This window comes from Sciurus carolinensis, chromosome 14 (genome assembly GCF_902686445.1).
Source record: "Sciurus carolinensis chromosome 14, mSciCar1.2, whole genome shotgun sequence".
NCBI lineage: Eukaryota > Metazoa > Chordata > Mammalia > Rodentia > Sciuridae > Sciurus > Sciurus carolinensis.
In genome coordinates, this window is record NC_062226.1 from 84064982 (window position 1) to 84087537 (window position 22556).

General features: G+C 40.6%; 1 protein-coding gene across 3 annotated transcripts in view; it reads right to left on the bottom strand.

Moving 5' to 3' along the window:
• Positions 1–22149, bottom strand: part of Frmd3 (FERM domain containing 3) — a 256494-nt gene extending 234345 nt beyond the window's left edge. For all 3 annotated transcript variants that reach the window (XM_047525696.1, XM_047525694.1, XM_047525695.1), the window contains exon 1: positions 21830–22149. In XM_047525696.1, the coding sequence (XP_047381652.1) occupies positions 21830–21976 (147 nt within the window). In that variant the 5' untranslated portion in view covers positions 21977–22149. The remainder of the gene's footprint in view (positions 1–21829) is intronic.
• Between the last annotated feature and the right edge of the window lie 407 nt (positions 22150–22556).

The window sequence follows — 22556 nt, forward strand, 5'->3', positions numbered from 1 at the left end:
TGATTACAGAAATGGTATGGATCTGCATCATGCACAACCATAGAAACAAAAAGTTGTACCCCATTTGTGTACAATGAATCAAAATGCAGTCTGAATAAATAAATAAATAAATAATAAAAATTTTAAAATAACACGCATACACACACACACACAAAAAAAAAATTCCCCATAGGATTGACCCCATCATCTTCCTAACCTCATCTCCCACGACTCTTCTGCTTGTTCACCTGACTCCTCCTGTTCTTCACTCATGCTGTCACCAGCCCACCTCAGGACCTTTACACTGGCTATTCCTTCTGCTTAGATTGATTTCCCCTCAGACCACAGGACCTGGATTCTTCCACTTTCACATTTTTATTCTAATGCAGGGATTGATAAGTTACAGCCCCTACACAAGCCCAGAATATCCCAATTCCACAAAGTTTTACAGGAACACTGTCACGCTTTAACACTCCTTTAACACTCCTTTAAAGTCTACAGTTGCCTCTGAGTGTTTTGATTTGTTTGTTTATTTGTTTGTGGTAGTGGGGAGTGAACCCCAGAACTTGGCATGTGTTTGGCAAGTGCTCTCCCACTGACCCCAACATCTGCTTTTGAACTATTAGAGTTGAGTAATTGGCCAGCCAAATTTAAAATGTGTACTACCGGGTCTTTTACAGATAAAGGTTGCCACCCCTGCTCTGATGTCACCTTCCCAGGGACATCTTACCTGATCAACTTACTGAAGGTGGGAACCAATCCCACTCCCTTCTCTCTCCACCTCTCCATCTGGTCCCCTCTCCCACTTTTTATCCAAAGCACTTACCAATTACTAACATACTCCATATTTTATTAATTTTTTATTTTTTGTCTCCCCTCAGCAGAACATAGGCTCCATAAGGTCAGGATTTCTGTGTGTTTTGTTCTCCAATTATAGACCCAGAACCTCAAGCCATGCCTAACTCAGGGCAGGTATGTAATACATAAGAGCTGAAAAGATAGAACCAGATTTAAAACAATATTCCAGGTAGTGCACTGAGTTTACAATCTTGAGTTCGTTTACATTCTTTATCTCATTGAAGGGATTATTTTTCTGGTATAAGCTAGGTCTAAATTAAAATGAGATCTTTGGCAGGCTCAATTTCTCTTAAAAGTTCAACCGATTAGGGTCAACAGTCATAGCCATGGCCAAAAAGATTCTACATGAGCTAATGACTCGTAAAAGCAAGAATGGGCGGAAGGAGAAGGGGTACCGTCATTAAGCTTATCTACATTAAGCCAAAATAATTCTCAAAACTGAATAACTATTGTCAAGAAATAACCACTCCCCAGGACCAGCTCATTTGATTGTTTGGTCATGTGGTCCTCACCCTGGGAAAAGCAGGGAGCAGAGGATGCAGAAATCATTAGGGTTTCTTGGCACACTTTCAGAGTTATTTTCCAATCCCTCAGTAAACGTTCATTTTCCTATCACAGCAAAACAGTTCCAAGGATGAGATCTCTCAGTATTGCTTCTTACCACTGTATGTGAATTCATCTCAAAACAAAGAGTTTAATTAAAACACACACATATTTCCAGGGACTGGGCCTATCTGTTCATTCTTTGAGGATGTGGACTAGAAAACACACTTGTTCTCCATGCTGTGGGCTTGGGATATAGTGTCTTCATAAAAACACCATGACCCAAAAAACATTCACAACCTAGATTGTGGGTATATCAGGATGACATCTGTCACTGACTTTTAAAAGCAAATTGTCTTAAATCTTCATATTTCTTATGGATCTTAGGATAAGTAAAGAAGGCCACTGTAGAGCAGAAAGTCAGTTGCAGGTGGCCACCCCAAGAAGTCCTGGGCAGGTCTTTGATCATGGTCCCCAGTCCTACAGTTGGAAAGGTACAAGCACGAAGGATGCCCCATAGACATGAGGCTGCCTATGGATAGAGGTCTCCAGAGAGAGAGCCTCAGTCTCCTCTCCTGTTCAAACATCAACTCTCAAAAAAACCATTCAGCCACTGAGCGGGAATAACCATAGTCAAGATGTAGGAGAAAGTCATCAGGGAAATGCAAATCCAAACCACAGTATCAATCCTCTTCACCACTCCAAACCCACTAGGATGGCTACAATCAAAAGGTCAGACAATAATAAGAGCCACTGATAGGGACAGGAGGACATCACAGACCCCACACACAGCCAAAGGGAATGTAACATGGTATGGTCACTTTTGGACATGGTCTGAAATTTCCTTGAGAAGTTAATTAAAGAAATAACACAGGACCCAGCAATTCTACTCCTAGGTAGATGAAAACGTATGTCCACACAAACACTTTTACACAAACAGTCATAGTAGCACTATTCTTAATAGTCATAAAGAGGAAACACTTTGAATATCCAATAGCCAATGAATTGGACCATACAATGGAGTGTTATTCAACAAGAAAAAGAAATGAAGTACAGGTACATGCTGCCAGGGAAAAAATTTGAAAATATTATGCTAAATGGAAGAAACCAGTCACAAAGACCAATTGCTATATTATTCCATTTACATGAAATATCCAGAAAAGGCAAATCTATAGGGACATAAAGTACTTTACTGGTTGCCTAGGGTTGGAGGAAATGCAGGGGTTGAAAAGGGTGATAAGAGGTATGGTCTTCTTTTTGGGGTGATGAAATGTTCTAAAATCGACTATGTGACAGGTGTACAACTCCGTGAATATACTAAAAACCATGACATTGCACACTTTAAATGGTGGATTGTATGATATGTGTAGTATATCCCAACAGAAAACTGTCTGAAAAAGATGTAATAAGATCATACTCAGAGCCTGGACAGCACTAACCCTCTTTAAGAAGATGCACTTGGTCCCTCAAAGTGTTTGCCCTGGCCTGGCCAACGGGCCCAGATTGTATCACATTCTCCTCCTTTCCTATTTAGTGACTTACTTGGAGATGACCAATAAACAGAACCTGAAGCATTTTACAAAATATAACATGCTGTGTAACTAAATTCACACTCATAAGCTCAACTGATACCTCATAGCCGAGGAAGAGGGAAAGCATCAAGGCTTGGGGAGGGCTCACAAAAGTGGGGAGTTTGCTGAGACCAGAGAGTCCATTTAGGCCTCATTTCTCTAAGCTTCAGCTCTCCTGGTAGGAAAATGGATCAAACTGAGTGCTCTCTGGGCATTCAGAATGGTTAAAATGGCTCCCAGGTAGTTTGCAAAATATGATCTCATAAAAATAAAAATACTCACAAGCACCAAGGAGTCATTTGGAAAGCCAGGAAAGAGCACCAAAAAGGCAAAACATGTGCCTGAAGGGTTCAGGGTTGTTTTTCTCCCCTGCTCATTAACAAAAAGTAAAAAAGCAAAAAGAAAATAATAACTAAACAGCTAAAAAAAAAAAAAAAAAAAAAAAAAAAAAACAGCTGCTGATCCTCCTGGCTTTAATTTCAGCAGTTTTCAGTTAAGATTCAGTGCAAAGAAGCATTTCTGCCTCAGCACCTAAATAATTCACAACTGCTCAAAATATCCACCAGGAACTCAGGTCAGGGATAATCCTACTCCACAGCTCTGTGTTAATGGGGCTGTGTGGGTGTCTCCATCTGAATTCCTGAGGAGCAGGTGCCTTGCCTGCTCCCAACTGCCCAACACTCACCTGCAACCTTTGTAGGGCTCCTCTCTGAAGTTACTGCTCAAAGCTGATATCTCTGGGGATTGCACCTTGATTTGTGAAATGTTAGAGTCTCAGACAGACCCAGGTTAAAACCTCAGCAAGCTACTAACTAGCCATGTGACTCAATACAGGATCTGCAACATCTCTATGGCTCATTTTCTTCACCTGTAAAGTAAGGATATTAATTTCCACTTCCAAGGACTGCTTTTGAGGATTAAATGAGATGAAAGGTAATTAGTACAAGAGCTGACACATACTAAGCACCACAACAAATGGTACTTATCACTATTATGGTGATAGTTATTACTTGGTAAAGTGTAGTCATTTATTTATTCTTTCAGCTAACCAATATTTTTACTGAGCTCAATGTTCAGGGCACTAGGGACATTCCAGACACTGGGATACAGCAGCATCCCTGTCTTCACAGAACTGCCAGTTTATGGGGAAGAGAGACAGCACACAGGCCCACAAAGGAATGAACAACTTAATAAACAGCCATAAAGGCTCTGAAAAAGTAGAAGAAAGAATGTGATAGGAGTGGCTGGGAGAGTTACTTTAGAGAGAAGATTCACACAGTATCTGTGGTGGGCATTAAAATTCTGATTACTTGATGATCAACTCATTCATTACAAATCTTCTCGAAACCCTCCTGCAAAAATGGCCACAGGGCCTGCTGCAGTCAATACATAAACCCAATGTGTTACCATACTACCAGAGCAGATCTCCATGTCTCCCTTTCTACTCTCTTCCTCCTGGAGGCCAGGCCTCCTTTCGTCTTGCCTCTCTCTTTGGGAGTCCTCTGAGTAAGCCACTATTCCTTGGGAGGAATCTCACATTTCAGCAACTCTGACTATTCTTCGCACTTCACTGAGAGAGTGAAATTTTAAACAGGACCCTTGGGAGGAAAGGTCCTCTTTGAAGACATCCTAAGTCTGCAAGACAGAGGCAAGCAGAGAAAGAAAAGGGCCTGGAAGATTCTTCATTTATTCTAGTCACACTGCGGAGGAGAGAAATAAAATGACAGGACAGAAGAAGCAGTAAAGACATTCCCCAGAGCTAGGATGTGATTATCAACCATCCAGCACAAATAAAGCCCACCAAAGAGAATGTAGGAGCTCAGAGAAAGGAAAACATGTAGGCACCAACATTTCTGGAGGCATTCAGCACCTGATTTTTTAAAACCAATACATCTTACCTCTAGCTCTACAAATATTAATGAAGGTCGCCATACAAAACATTTCTCCAGATCATTTTGGTCCATACAAACTACACCTCAATGGGTCTATTATTACTCCGTAATAAACAGTGGTCAGTATTGTTTTCTGAAAGGAAAAAGAAAATTCTGAGGAAATGTACCCTAAAAACATCTGTAGAGAGTGGAAGTCTCTAAGGGGTATATCTGGGGTCAGATGTAGGAGGATGACTTATTTTTCATGGGGTAATCTTTTGTGTTATTCCAGTTTTTTACTATGTGTTTCTATAATTATTAATTTAAAAAGAAAAGATATTATCTCCAGAATAAATGACAGAGAGAAAAACTGATTTGAGAGGTGATGTCTACCTATCAACAATTATAAGTTTTAGGACTGGTTTTCCTTTCTCTAAATCATTATGCTACTTATTTCCAGATACAAAGTGAACACCTAGCCACCTTAACTATGTTCACAAGGACACACCTTATCAGGAAGTAGAAAAGACTGTGAAAACAGGAGCCAGATACTGGTGTCCCAGACCTGTCACTCACCAGATTAGGTAGATTCCCTCTCTTCTCTGGACTTCAGGTGCTCTCTGAGAAAGACGTGGGCATTCAATGAATCATCTAAAATCCTTCCAAACTCTCTAAGTCTTCTCCGAGAATAAAGGTACTTATGTGTACTTCAAAATCTCTCACGGTTTTACAACTACAAAAGCAACACATTTACCAAGGGTTCAGATGACAAATGATATAAAGAGCAAAGTTTTCCTGTACTGCTCCACAAAAGGATTTTCCTCTTCCTCTCCCTTCCAGAATTAACCACTGTTGAAAGGCTGACATATGCTGCCTAATATGGTAGCCACCGGCATATGGAGTTACTTAAATTTTAATGAATTAAAATTAAATAACATTAAAAACTCAGTTTAGGAGTCACACTAGTATGGTTCTCAATTTCTACACGAGACCAATGTCTACCAAACTAGATGTTACAGGCATAGAACAGATTCATGGTCACAAAAGTTCTATTAGAAAGACTGGTCTAACATGCATAAGGAGGACTTTTTCTATACTCCTCACCCCTCTGTTTGACACACTTCCTGGAATCTTTACACTTACTTACCTCAAGTCCTCTCTGACTATGCTCAGGACCACCCTAAAAGGTTAATGGGGTGATTTGCCGTGGTAAGTTGCCAATTTCCTCATCTGTACTTAAGAAAGATTTGCTTCATCCATGGGTGTGCTGAAGGTCACAGGTCATGGGATCATCACGACTTCCAACAGCACACAGAAGTTTCAAACCTTTGCTGGGGACTCACTAACTCTAGTGTTCCCTGGGTGGTATCCTCAAAAAGTACTAAGGGATTCAAAGCCTGAGATAGAACACTTAACAAATCTTACCTGTAGCTCTGGAAGTGTGAGTCAAGCTCCTACAAAACAATTCTTCAGATCATTTTGACCCATACAAACCACGCCTCAATGAGATTGTCTTAATCATTCCCTAGTAAATAGTGATCAATATTGTTCTCTAGACTCCAATTGTCATCCACTATCTGCCTAACCAGGTAATTGCCAACACCCTACTGCATGGGACTCTCTGCCGATTTATAAAATTACAGTGCATTCCTCTCAGTTCTCCCCAAATGCCATGACTTCATCATGCTTAAACTCTACTAGAATGTCCTTCCCTCCCTTCTCAACATACTCTTCTATTTACTGGCAAATTTATTTCTTTAAAATTCATCTCAGACATTATTTCCTCCAGAAAGTCATCCTGACCATTCCAAGCTACATTAGGGGCCCCTACTCACTGCTCCCATATTTCTATATAGTAGACACTTTAAGAGTGAAAATCTGACAGAGACAGGATATGTGTGACTTGTCTTGAAAAACATTTTATAGCAAGGTACAATTTTTGCTGAGGTATTTACAAGAAAAAGAGCAAAGTTCTTAAAGATGCTCTTACTCACATTTTAAATGTGAGAAAATGTCAGTGATCCATTTCAAAGAATTTCCTTTTAGGATGTGGTAACTTTGGAGGAAAGTGACTAGAGATTAAAAGAGGGATATGACTTCCCCCAACTTACATTCTGACTTCACTACTGGCCCCTCTATGAATTCTAATAGCATTCTGATGTTTTTCCTTGTAATAGTACCACCTCAAATCTATTTACATGTCTATTCTCCACTAAACTAGCAAGGACCATATTCTTATTTATCTTCTTATACCTTTAGTATCCAGAACGGTTCCAACAGAGGCCTTTTCAACTCCTGGCAACCACTGTTCAACACTTATTTCCTCGAGTCTTTACAATTATTTACATAAGGCACTCTCTGGTTGTGCTCAGAACTACCCTAACATGTTACGAGAGTTGCCATGATAAGACCTCCCAATTTCCTGATCTGTAATTAAGAAAGACTTGCTTCATTGATTCACTGAAAGTCACTGGTCATGGGACCATCACCAGTCTCAATAGCACATAGAAATTTTAAAACTTAATTAAGAACTCACAAACCTCAATGTCCCTTAGAGATAATGTTTTTTTATGGGATGGATAAATAAACAGATGGATGATGGATGGATGAATGGATGGATGGATGGGTAGGTAGGTGAATGGATGGAATAATAGTAGGTGAGTAGATAGATGGGTGGATTAGGGAATGAGTGAAGGAGTAGATGGATGGATAGATAGATGGTAAAAAATACTTTCTTAGTGTTCAATTCCTCCGTCAGTCTGGAATCTCCTAAAGGGTAAAAACCTTAAATCTCAAAATCAATCCCTCTTTCCCTCTATCTCTCCCCACCCCCCAAGCCAACACCCTAATTTCCAGTAACTCCAAGAAAATGTTTTATATTTAACAACTGCTCAATACCACAAAGAAGAGAAAGGTTGGTTGGCATTTCCTACTCAGTGAATGTACTAAACAAAGCCTGGGGAAGGAAGAAAGAAATCTTTAACAATATATATTGGATAATAGCATTAAAAGCCTCTCTTTCTCTAATGGAGGTACAATTTGAAGATAAACCTGAACCACCTTCCTTTCTGTGGCATATGATTAAAATCTGCTTTGTTCTTCTAATTTACTATTCTCAAATTACCACACTGCTGCTGGCGCTGCAAACCTAGGCTTCATGGCTGCCCTTGAATTTCTGTACAACTCTTCCTCCTTTTTTTTTTTCCACTTTAATCAGCACTGAACCAAGAAAGGGCCAACTACACCTGGTGGATAAACTACGTCTTCAAACCTGAAAGTAAAAGGTGTCATTCAAGGTGCCCCCCAACCCAGGTGTCAGGATGACCCTCAGCAGAAATACATCTCCCTTGAGATTTGGGAACACAGGAGGTGAAGTTATTCTTGACAAGGCTCCAGGTGGTATGAAAGAACCTGAAATGTTTCTTCCACTCCTGACTCCAGAGATTTTATTACTCTTCTGCCTAAGCCTTCAAAACAGAGTCTAATAAGGTTATAGCTAGTGCCAGTAAATATTTTGTTCTCATGTTTTTCTAGAGGCCCTTGAAATACCATGGTCTGAGATTCCTAAGAGTTCAACTTGCAGGGTCAATCTTCACACTACAAGAGAACTTTCCCTGGAGGATAGATAGGAAATGCTATTGACATCATCTTTACTTTATTTCTCTTTGCAGTTTCTTGTGAGTTAATTTGAAATTTTAAACTATAAGCAATAATTATACTATGCCAAATGGTCAAAAGAAACTATCTAGTTAGGTTAGTTGACAAATGATTCATATGTATGTGTGATTGTGTGTGTGTGTGTAGGGGGGGGTAGGTTGACTACAATTTTCATTTAAACATACCTTCAGCCATAGGTTACTAAAGAAAGTAGATAGGAAAAAGAATTTAAACTGTGTCCTTGGATCACGGTTCTAAGACATAAATTTGCTTTCTTTATCCAGAAGTGTGAACAATGTGCTATTTAAAAAGTCAGCAGGAAAGAATTACATCACTTTGACTATCGAGGAAAATTCAAAAACAAAATAATGGTAGTATTCAATATAGTTGGAGTAAGCCTAAAACTCAAGACATAATACCCCATCCTAATCTTGCCAAATGGGAGATCTCAAGTCTCTCTGTATGTCAATTTAGTCAAATAGCTAATACACATTATTACTGTACCACTTAAGAATATCAAGATGAATAGAAGTAAAGACAAAGACTGATACTAGACAAAGAACCAATAAATACCCAAAATCACCATAACATTGTAGATATGCCTATATAAGACACGGATCACAATGACTAGCATGATTTTCAGAACAATGGACAATAATATGTGCATAGAACAGCCAAAAATAATAAGATTGGTTAGTAAACATCAAGGAAGAATTATTAAACAATTTGTTAATTAGGGTTTTCCCCCCTCTTCTATTAATAAGGCTAGTTACTGATTTTTTTAAAGGCTGCTTAATTTTATCACAACATCCATTAGTAAATGATATTGTGTTTGAATTTTCTGTTTGTATATGAAGATCCAGGTTCTGTCCATCTTGACTTCCTAGAGCCTTAAAACAACAAATTATACTTCTGATGTAAAACGTAATCAACCAAATCCCAATATGTTAACAAGTTAATTGTTTTCTCCTACTACATACAGAATACTCCTATTTCAAAACTTCCCATAATATATAGATACATTCAGACAAAACTATATTGCACATCTAAGATTCAGGTCATTATACTACTAATAATAGATTATTTCTTTGAGCAATTTTATAGAACTTGAATTATTTTAATTAATATCTATGATAACCTCGTGGAAACCAAGTAGAAAACAACATTTGCCATAGGAGATAACTGAGACATAAATAAATATTAAATAAGTGATAATTTGTTGCAGTATAATTTGCAAAGCTGTTCTTCATAATAATATGTTAAATTTTGTACCATGTTGACAGAATTTTAAAATGTATTATCTATTTAATGTTCATGACACTGTCTCAGAAGGCAACTTGCCTAGAGTAGAGATCCTATGATTTGAGACTCAGCATTTTAAATCTGAGAGAGATCTTTTTTGCTTGTTCAAGCTAGGACATGAGGATTAAGGATAGAAAAACACATTTCTACTGAAAACCATGTTTGGCTCCCCTATTTGCACAAGAAAATGGAGACCACCTCTTGTTCTTCAGATCTGGGCTAATAAAGTGAAAGTCATCAAGTACTCTTAGGAATAATTCCATAGCTCATAATCCATTGATTTGATCTACCAGAGTGCTCTGAGAAAAAAATGTAGACAAAAAAGAAAAACCAGTCATAGTGGTTTCTGCCACCACTTTAAAGAGACCCCCAAGGACCCCCTGACCTGTGTCTCCAGATCTTTGTGTCTGGCAACTCTTATTCTTATCTACTGGGAATACTCCATTCACACACCCCACAGCCACTTCAAAGACAACATACCAAAATAGACCTCATCATCCCCTCTCCTAACCTGCTTCTATGTTAGTCTTATGTTCTCAGGGCCAGCTTCACGGAGCATGACCTGTGCCTTTGCCCAGGGACCCATACTTATAAGGGCCCTTACTTGGCTTAATGGTTTCCTGTTACCATCTTGAAATTTTAAAGAGTTTTTGAACAAGAAACCCAGCATTTTCATTTTGTACTGGACCATAAAAATTATGTGACTAATCCTAACTCTCCTGGAACAACATCAACATTACCCCTGTCATTGAAATTCACCATCTGGGATTCATCCTAGATTCTCCCCTTCTTCATTCCCACATCCAGTCATGCTGGTTTATGCCCAGGGCAAGCAACATATGAAAAAACAAGTGGAAGTCAAAATTCATCTATATCAGAAATACTTACTGATGCCCCAGCCTGATACAGATGCTTCCTCTTGATTTTCCATGTACACACACCTGTCTACATCTGTCATTTTGTACTTGAATTACTATCTTATCTATCTTTCCCCAAATGACTATGAGCCTCTCAATGTTTGATTTTATTTTCTTTTGTATCTTTAGTTGCTAGCTCTATGCTTGGCACATAGACGATATTTAACAAATGTTTATTTAATAAGATTGATGTGTTTCAAAAACCTTTAATTCACTTTTGAAAAACACAGTGGTTTGATATATACAAATACTCTTCCTTTTTAGAATAAGCTTCACATTTTTTCTAAAGTGATCCTCTCCTTTCATTCCACCTTCAGGGAAAGTCACCAATACAAATAGCTCCAGAGATCATGTTACAATAAGAAGGCAGTTTGTATTGTCTTCCAGGGGTCGCTGTCCCTCAGGGTCACTTCTGAAAGTGAAAACAGCTGGGTCTCATACGCTTCTGAGTGTTACCAGTTATTGCTGGCTTATACACAATATTTGTGCCAAGATATTAAGTTCCTTGGCAATGCCACCAAGAGTCCAGGATACAAGAAAGCAAGAGTAGAAAGTATGGCCCAGAGGAACAAGAAAGCTGTCACTAACCCCAAACCCCTATGTGCTCTCAATGACATTCAGTACTTCATCAGATTTGCCAGCACAGGAAATTCTGTTTGAAAAGCCATCTATTGATTTGACTTGGGCAGGGGGTGGTAAGGAATCATTCCATCCCCAGCAACTCTGTCTAATCAGCACTTTGGTCTCCTCCAACATGAATTTCTTTATGCATTCATTCACTCAAACACTCCCTGAACACCAACTCAGAGAAATGTGCCAGGTGAGGCACTATCAAAGGAAATAAAGGCCAAAATGGAACAGTCCACACTCAAGGACATAAAGAGTTTTATCATGAGACTGATAACTCCATCAATGCCCTGCTGTTCCAGGTGTTGTCCACAGACCAGCAGCACAAACATTACCTGGAAGCATATTAGAAATGACAAATTTCAGGGCCCTTTTCAAGAGCCCCTGCATCAGAATCTGCATTTGAACAAGAGCACAGAAGATTCTGAGAAACATCAGAGACTGAGAAGCATTTACACACCCCTCCCAGAGCTCAAGACTGAATCCCTTTAGCCTGAATCAAGTTCAAATCAAACCCCAGTTGCAAAATCTATTCAGATAGCTCCTGACCATAATCCTGTTGTTTTTTCCCATCTCAAATTCCACATCTGACTCTCTGCTACTTCATGGGAGGAAAAATTTGAAATTCTTCATCATACAAAGTGGACACTAAAAAAGTCCCGTATCTACCCAATCTATCACTTATGCCATACAAATCTCATATTAGATTCTCCACAAGATAAATTCTGATATTTCCACTCCTGCAATATTTTTCAGTTTTCCCAAATATGTCTACTCAGAAAAAGAAGCAATAATTTAAGAATTCAAGTCACTTAAGCATCCGATTCAAACAGTTTACATTTTAAACACTTAAGCATAGTTGTTGCACATTTTCCATAATCAAAAGAGGTGTCTCAATATAAGACATGGCTTCATCTAATTATTAGGGAAAGTCAAGATGCATCTGGAGAGCAAGTGCAATAGGGAAATATTTTACACAGAAGAGCCTGATCTTGTTCTTGTACTCCTAACATTGCAATGTGCAAACATGCACACTTATGCACACAGAAGTACATGTGAAAACTCACACAAGCAACACATGCACACACACAGGTATATGATTACTATAGAGAATTCCAAATATGCATGTATACATATTCCATGTACATACTTCAGAAACCTCTAACATGTGACCATGGGGGCCCAAAATGTATAGGAATTCTATTTTGTGTTAGAATTTTGTTTTATTTAGGACTTAAAAATTTTTTTCAGGAAGTTCAGGAAATGTCTAGTTACCTATGGAAGCAGTTGTTTATTCGGTTATTTTATTTGTATTTCTTTTTTATTTTACTTTTTTAAAAAAATTTTAGGTGGACACAATACCTTTATTTTATTTTTATGTGGTGTTGAGGATCAAACCAGGGTCTCACACATGCTAGGCAAGCTCTCTACCACTGAGCCACAACCCCAGTCTCTATAGCATCAATTGTTAAGCATATTATAGACTTCAAATCTTCTTTATACTAATCACATCTATAGATTTTTTTTTTGTTTATATGGGTTGTATATATCAATTTTTACTGAAAATTTTTAAAATATTAAATTATTAATTTAAAATTAACTAATCTACACATCAACATAAATGGCATGTTATGAAAAAACAAAATTAAAAATAATTTAGTGAGAAAAGTAGCATCATTCTCTGTTTTTGCAAATATCTGAAGGTCTGACTCAACAGAGAGGTGGATTCTCACATGTACCTCTCCTGTCACCGTGTGCTGTGATGTCACACATCATGCAGCCTTGGAACATGTACACCTTGACAACAGATACACTGTACACATGGGAGAGATTGGAAATGGGAAAAGACAAACCTCTTAAGAGTGACAAGACAATTCAATAAGGAAAGAATCATTTTTTTCAACAAAGGAAATTAGGACAACTGGATATCCACATACAAAAGGATAAAGTTGGCCCCCTATATCATACAATATGCAAAAATTACCTCAAAATGGATCAAAGATAGGGAGTTACCGTTAACATGTACAGGTTTATTCCAGGATGATGAATATGGATGGAATTAGATAGTACTGATAGTTGTATAACCTCGTGAATATACCAAAATCTACTGAATATGGATATATGAACTACATGTCAAATCAAAAATAGGTCAAAGTCCTGAATGTAAGAGAGAAAATCTTGAAACTGAAGGAAACATATACATAAATCTTCATGAAAAAAAAAAAATCTTCATGACCTTAGATTGGGCAATAGTTTCTTAGCTATGTCATCAAAATCATGAGCAATAAGAGTACATATATGTTACATGTACATATGTATATATAGATATATGATTTCAACAAAATTAAAAACTTTTTTGTACCACCAAGAAAGGAAACACACAGCCCAAATAATGGGAAAGAAAATTTGCAAACCACTGAATAGATAAGGGATTCATATCCAGAATATACAAAGAACTCTTACAACTCAATAATGAAGGATAAACTGATTTAAAAATGGGCAGAGGATCTGAACACACAGTTGTTCAAAGATATATACATGGCTAATAAGCACATGGAAAGCTGCTCAACATCATTAGCCATCAGGAAAATGCTAATGGTATCAGAGAAATCAAAATCACAATGACATGCCACTCAGAAACCACTTAGGATGGTTATAATCCAAGAGACAGGTAATAACAAGTGCTGGAAAGGATTTGCAAAATTCGAACCTCTCATACACTGCTGGTGAAAATGTAAAATGGTTCAGCTACTTTGGAAAACAGTTCAGTAGTTATTCAAACATTAAACGTAGAGTTATCACATGCCCCAGTAATTTCACTTCTAGGTACATACCCAGGAGAAATGAAACTTGTCTACAGGAATATTCATAGCAACATTATTCATGATAGCCAGAAACTGAAAACCCAAATGTTCATCACTGATGAATGAATAAACAAAATGTGATACTACTGGACAAGAAAAAGGAACAAAATACTGATGCAGTCTACAACAAAGATGAACCTTGAAAACATTGTGCTATGAAAATCCATGACACAAAAGACCACATATTGCATGATTCCATTTTTATCAAATGTCCTGAATAGACAAATCTATAGAGGCAAGAAATAGATTAGTGGTTGCCTAGGGCAGGGAGATTTAAAGGGAAATTGAGAATGACTGCTAAAGGGCACCAGTTTTGCTTTAGATGATGAAAGGGTTCTAAAATTGACTGTGGTGATGGTTGCACAATTTAGTAAATATATTAAGTTGTATACTTTAAATGGGTTATTATCCAGAAATGTGAATCATATCTCAATAAAACTTATTAGGAAAAGACACACAATATCTTAGTAATATTTGGAAATAGTTTGAACCTCATAGACCCCACAGAAGGATCTCAGGACCTTCCAGGGGTCTCCGGGCCACACTTTGAGAACCACTTAACCAAACAAAGTATCTAGAGTAATTATTATGGGTTATCTTCCTAGGGACCATTTCCCCCTTCCTCCTACCAAAGACAGTCCTGACTTTTAGGTATTCACTCTCCCTAGAGAAGAACAACACTTGGAGGGAAAGGTGATCCCACTCTGAATCCCAGGGTTAGCTGAGGCCACTTTAAACTAAAGAGCACATTCCCCTCCCTTGGTCACAGTCACTGGTTCAGGGACAGGCATATGACCTCAGAAGTCTGATCAGATTGACTGCAGGATTTCTGCCTGGAATATTCAGCTGGACTTGGCTTCTCCCTTCCCCTGAAAGTGGGTGTTCTATAAAAATATGAAAACTGGCACTACTATAACCATTTCATTATCAGCCCAAGGATGAAGCCATTGTAAAAGGTAGGAATAGGCAAGGGAGCCCCAGGGGAACAGTCACAATCCTTGAATTAAGTCCTTAATTTAGGAGTCCTGAATATATGAGGCAGTAAATGTCGTTAATGTTAAAGTCAGTTCGAATTAGAATTTGTTTCCTGTAGTTAAAAGCATCCGGTTTGATATGCCATCTAAAAGATGTGGAGGTAGCAGTATCACATTCTCCCTGTAGTCAGTGCACTCTGCCTTTGCCTTGAGGGTATCAAGGCATGAGATCCTACCAGACCTTTGGAATAGTACTGCATTTTTCAGTATATACTTAATATACTGTAATCCTCGCCTAAAACCATCAGTGCTGGACCACAGTATTTAAAAAAAACCATCTCTCCTTTTCTATCTGGTTCTCAGTAGACTCTGAATGGAATTCTAGATGAGCTTGGTAGAGAAGTGTTGGATTATCCTTACTAGCAGAAATGATGTGGTCATCAACCAAAACTAGCTTGATTTCACCAGCACGATAATCATGGGCCTTGATTTTAAGCCAGTCACTGGGCCTCCTATTCTTCATCTGTAAAATGAGCATAATAATTCCTCACTCATCCTTCACTGTGTGTTGAATAATATACGTACAAACATGTTGTAAGTGTTAAAACATTGAGCAAATGCAGAGTACTATTGTAATCAATTGGTTGGGAGGGATAGCATGTGTTGGGATGAACACATGCAAACATATAACCTGGTGGCTCAACTGCATTGCTCTGGGTCCAGGGTGAGACAGACAGAACATCATGGTGGAAGGACAAGGCAGAGTGCAGCTGCTCTGTCCATGGTGGCCAAGGAGGTGGGGCTGCAAGCAAGACAAACCCTTCCAGGGCACACTCCTAGTGATTCACCTCCTCAGTCAGGCCCACCTGCCTGTAGTTACCACCCAGTCCACTCAAACTAGGATGGATTGATTAGGTGACAGCTTTCATGATCTAATCATTTCACCTCTGAATATTCCTGCCTCAACACAGGAGCTTTTGGAGAACACCTAATGTCCAAATCATAACATATATCTTTACATAATTAACAGAGCAGTCACTATTTTTTTCAGTTCTCACCGAAAAAAAGTATTAAGCTAAACACTTGACATATGTTCTTCCATTTAATCTCTTCAACAAATCTATGAGATCTGTGCCATTATCATCACTTCATAGATGAGGAAGCTGAGGCCCAAACGGCTAAAGTGATCTGCCAGAGTCACCTGACTAGACAACAGCACAGCCAAGGCTCAGAGGCCAAGCAAGTAGTGCTCCAGAATGAAAGCCCTCCACCACCCTGCCACCCTGCCACTTCAACAAGCATAAAGCTTGCTCTCTGTATAGAACTGCACCGCTCTAGACGAGCCACATTTCAGTGGCCAGGAACATACAACTTCAGTAAGGACTGAACTGATATTAACAACACAAACCACAAAGGATTATCTAATAATTTTTATTGTTCTGGAACTTGACCATACAAAGATTTTCTAAAATAAGCCAGGGCTTAGATAACACTCTATTAAACTCTCCTGAAAGATTAATTGAAACAATAATTACCACCCAATTTCACAGATTCTGAAAGACACTAAAGCTTGATTAGCCAACAGCTGTTCCTCCCCACCACACACACCTCTTTGTTCTTTCCATACTGACAAGGCTCATCTCCCATTATAGAGAGGGAAGACACCAGATGAACACATTCCTAGATGATTTTGTAGCTAGGGATGAGAATGTGATCCAATCCTGGCCAGTGGAATCTGGTGGGAAGACTGATGGGGCGTCACAAAGGTGTGCCTCTGTGATAAAAAGCAATGTATGAGGAAGTGCCTCCTCTTGATGTTGGGTGCGGTAGAATCCAACATCCAGTACTGCAGCCACCTTATAATCAGGGAGGCTATAATGACATAGCAGTCGTGCTGAGGATGGCAAAGTAGAAAGATGGACCACACCTGGGCCTGTGCAGCACTGGGGAACAGCCCTGCAGCTGTCTCATCTCTGGACTTCTTGCTAGGTCAGATAATAAGTGTCCTTAATATATTTAAGCCACTTTAACTTAGCTACTCTCTTACTTGCAGCCAAAAGCATCCTCTCAAGTTCCAAGACGCAGAGTCACAGAGAAGAAAGAGTTCTGGATTGTGCATCAAATGACCTGGGTTCCAATTCATTAACTGGTCAGGTGACCCAAATTGCTTAATCACTCTGAACCTCATTTTCCATATCTGCAAGATTGAGATAACATGCAATAACACAGTAACATCAATAAAATGAAGATAGTGTGGGATAATTATGAAAATCACATGAGATAATGTGTTTACAACCACTAGGTCAATAACCCTGTTTTGCTCAAATGCAATTTTCCTAGGTAATAATTAAACCAGAGACTTTTAAAACTGCTATCATTCATCTAACCCAACTCCTTTATTTTACAAATAAGAAATGACTCACTCAATGTCACACAACTGGTTGGTACCATAACTAAATCACATCTGATTCCAAACTAATGCTGGCATGCTATCCCTGTGTTGAGAGTTAATGAGCTAAATTAAATACCATGTGGGCTAGTTCTCATTCATTTAAGGAGCACATAGAATACGCCAGACACTACTCCAGCTAGTAGGGACTCCATGGTGAACAACATCAACAAAAAAAGAAAAAAAATGTTCCTACCCTTATGAATTTAACAGAATAGAAAGGAAATTATTCAAACCGCATCTTTATCTACTTATTATGTCCTTATTATGTGAAAAGCACTATGCAGGGACTGCTGTTCAAATACAAACACAAATTTCCAACCAATTCAACAGATGTCAGCCATGTTTACCAGGTTTTACTAAAGATGAATAATGTGAAAAGTCTGTTTTACTCAACTGATACTTTAAAAAAAAAAAAAAAACACGGAAAGTTCATTAGAAAAAGTTGTGAATATCTGTGCTAGTATTTGAAAAGTGGATAAAAGATGGCTAGGACTCTGCTCTAATTGAAGCAGTAAGATTGAATGAAAGAGTGGTAGGCTAAACTACATCCTTCTACAATATTCAGACTTCCAGGGTTGACTCAAATGGAAAAAGCCAATAGGGAGCATTCTGCAACTCCTTCCCTTCCTCAGGCATCTGTCTGGTGCTCCCCTTTAGTCCCTGTTTATTTGAACTCCTTTCCATTCTACTTAAATATTTACATGCAAATGAGATGATGGGACAGCCTCCTAGACCTGTGATGAGACAGAGATAGTGATTTCTAAATGTCCTACTGGAACTAGCCACCAGGGTGCTGAGACTAAGCTGTTAGTGTGTGTGTTTGAAAGTTTTCTTTGCCAAAATACCACCAAATTTTATCATTTTGGAAAGGAATATTTAAAAGTTGTTGTTTTGCAAAAACTGTTTACTATCATAAAAAGTGTGGCGAATGCAAAGATCCTTAGGTAGAGGGAAGTAGCAGGTAGAATACTCTGCCTTCTCCCTGTTGTGGAAAGCACACTGAGAGGAACAAAACCTTTTCATGTGCTCCTCTTTACATCACACCCTGTAATCAGAGCACAGCCAGGCAAGTCCCCTTAGCTTCATCTTTTGAAGAGCACAGGGATAATTTGAGGGTGCCACAATCTGAAATATAAGAATACAGTGTGGTATAGTTTTCTTGAAGGCAAACACCACAGTCTCCTGAGAGCGGAAATCGCCCCCAGTGGCCTTTGGATTGTGGCGACAGCCCTGGACTATCGGTTTTCCTATCAGACTCTGAATATGTTAAATTTGCAAACTGGCAGGGAGGACCACTTTGACCTCACAGATCATGAACCACAATTGGCCTTCAGTCACTGGTTCAAATCCCATACCTTGGGTTTATCTACTTCAGTGTCTGGAAGCGTCACTGAAAGTTGGACCATTTTAACTATGGAGTAATATGTCAAAGACCTACATGAGCTTTGGATCCAGACAATTTTGGGTTTGAATGCCAGCAACTCAGTTTCTTTTTAAAGATGTAATTTTGGACAAGTCACTTAAACTCTCAGCGTCTCAGTTTTCTTATCCATAAGATGGAAACCGTATTTATCTCAGAGGTTTGTGGTAAAGATTAGATATAATAAATGCAAAGGGTTGGCACATGGAAGATGCTCAAAAATGGTTCCTAGAGTTTTTTACATGGTCCCAAACAACAATCCAGAAGACTTATATCATGTCCTGAATTCATCTCCTGGGCAGCCACCCTCCAGCACCTTGCCAAGGGAACCTATTTGAGCAGATATCTGGGATTGAAATAAAGAGAAGACAGGGAAGACAGACTGACTAACAATCATTCCAAGGATGCCTGACCTGAGTTTCTCCACTTATTCTAGGCTCCACAGATAGCACTTGAACAGGGCAGCTCTATAGGCTGTTTCTACAGAGCTTCCAAAGTCAGGCTCCAGTGGTAAGAGCTCCTAACTCAGGCTGACAGGTTTGGGCTATGGAGGGAGGGCATGACTCTCTGTGACAGCCCATACAATCCTTTAACTTTTTGATTCTCTGGAAGGGAGAGGGAAGGAAGAGAAAAGAGGGAGGAAAGAATAAAGAAGGGAGGGAGGAAGGAAACACAAGTGGATTTTCCCAGAGTAAGTGCTGATGACTCTAAGTATTTCTGGTTTGTTTTTTGAATATTATTGTTCTCTAAACAAACAGGGCTATACCTGGAAGATACCTGGAAGTACAATTTTAATTCTTATTTGGAATACTCTAAGAAGTATGAAGTCCAAAGTTATCAAAATAAAAAGGTTTAATTCATTTTAATTGGTTAAGTAATAACCACCATCTGGGAGCAGAAGAGGCAGAAAAGAATGTGTCATAATTTTTTTAATCCATGTCAAAATAAACATTCTGGGATATAAATTCTTAACCTGTTTGGCAACAGTTGGACTATAAAACTAAAACTTTCCAAATTGTTATTAAGCTGAGAAATTTGATTGTTTCCTAGAATACCAGAAAACAAATGCTTGTCCTTTGGGGACTACTTTTCTATTCTAAGAAAGACTTGGTCTTGAGGGAGGGAGGGAAAGAAAAAACAAATGTCAACCCCACCTGAGTCAGGGTAGATAGAGGGCTGAGAGACTGGAAGAGACCTCGACAGCCTCCCAGCCTGCTCCTGGCCCCTTTATTATCTGCATATTCATTATGACTTAAATCACCCATACATTCACTTTAGCACTTGAAGCAAAACATGCAAAGCTCTCTCTGAATCACAAGACAGTACATGCCAAACACTTCTGCACAACCGTGGTGGCAGCAGAAAAACTGCCTAGCCTGCTAATCCTTTTATTATTAAGTTTAGCAGTGGTGCTTAGCTCTGAATGAAATTTCAAGATCCTCCAGAAAATTCAGCAGGAGCCTACTTTCCTGGGAGATCATGGGGTACCACATCTCTACTTTGAAAGATATCTGGCTGTCAGCTTACAGATGAGTTGCACCATGTCCTGGTGCCATAAACTCCCACTAGCAAAAAAAAAAAAAAAAAATTTTTTTTTTTTGGGGGGGGGAAAGGTAGGGAAAGATCTTTCATTCATATGTGGTTAACAGTCTAGAGGTGAGTTCCTGCCGCTGGGAGACGCTACCCCATTCACCTCTCACAGGCACGATCCTGGAATCTCAATACTCAAGACTTTGGTAGGTGAGAAGAGGAAATCCCAGAAATAAACAGATTTTGAAGTCTGAAGCTAATAGTACCGAGCCCCTGCCACGACCTTTCCAGATTGTGCCCTCCTAGTGGAGCATCTTTGGGGTTAGGGAAAGAAGCACACAACTGCCTACATGTGCACACATCGCAAATGCACACGCACGCGTGTGCATGCACACACACACTCGCAGCTGACACTAGAACTGCAAACCCAAAGGTACTTACTACCCAAGGAGAGGAATTCCAGCAAAGATGCATTCGCCAAAACAACTCGTTTGCTCTACCTTGGGCAAGAGCGAATATCCACCAAGATCCCAAAGGACTCTTTTCCCAATACCCAGTTCCCTGCAGGACTCCCAAATGCTGGCCTCACAAATCCTTAGCCTTTCTCTGAAACCCTCAGACTTCACATATTCCTTTCGAGGTAGCTCCAGTTCAACGCTGGGCGCATCACATTTCTCAAAGCTGGAGACCAAGGCTACCCAAACCTTCTCACTATGGGGAAACTTCGACACCGCTCCACACAGAGAAGTAAAGAACACTGGTAGAGAGGCAGCAGGAAGCCAGAAGAGGGTCCCCTGGACTGAGGGCATCTCTGGAACCTGGGCGCGGGAGAGAGAAATGAGTGAACCCGAACTGGTGCATGCTTTATCCACGTGGAGAAAGGGAGGAAAGACTAGTGGGTGACAGGCAAGTGTCCCTCTCAGCTCGCGGAGCTCCCATTTTTTGGTGGAGCAGGATCAGAAGGGGTCAGAGACTGCCCGGCGCCCCCAGCCTGGGCGCAGAGAGACGTGAGTGCAAGATGCATGTCAGGTAAGGGGCCCGGGCGCGGAAAAGGTGCGCCTGGAGCCGGGGGAAGACCATACCTCCTGACTGGCTTTTAAAGCACCCAGTCTCAGGGGGCAAACCAGGCGAAATCTGGCTTTCTAGCTGGGCTCCTGCGCTCCAGTGGATTTCCTATCCGCGCACGCCCACCCTCAGAGCACCCCTCCAATCCTGCTCCCGGGGGTACCCGGCGCCCTGCACCCTCTCCGGGTGCTTCCCGCACCTGGATGTGGCAGGAGATCTCTGAGTCGTCCAGCAGCCGGATGGTGCATTTCATCTCCTGGTTGAGCGATTTGATGCTGGAGCTCCGAAAGTGGATCATTTTCATGGTCCTCCTGCCTCTCCGCACACAGTGGCAGGAAGCGAACATGCACCGCGGCACCGGGGAGCGAGCGAGAGGCTCAGGAACGGCTCGGCGCTCACCGGCGCGGACACACACACTGGCTCACGCAGCGTCCGGGACACCCGGGCGCGGCTCAGCCAGGGGACAGCGGCGGCGACGGGTGCCTGCGGCCACACATGCCGGGCGGCCGGGGCGCGGCGGGCGGGTCCCTCTCTCCTCCCTCCTCCCTCCTCCTTCCTCCTCCCTCCCCCTCCCTCTCCTCGGCCTCGCCCGCTTCTTTCCCCGCCTCCTTCTGTCGGGCGCGCTGGTGCGCCTCCCTTCGCCAGGGCTCAATAGCAGAGGATGCACAGAGCCCGCGACCCCCAGCGGGCGCGCTACGCACTCACTCCCACGCGCACCGAACCACTGGAGGTGGAGGCGGAGGGACAGCTGGTTTGAGTGGCCCAAGAGCCTTGGCAGTGGCCTGCTCCGCCGCCGCTGCCGCTGCGTCAAGCTGGGCCCCGCTGCCTTCCTCCGCCTCGCCGCCGCCTCCCTTCTCTGGGCGCTATTGCTCTGGCTCCTGATGGTTGTTGTCCCAGCCCCGGCCCCCCTAGGCGCCCGACAGGAC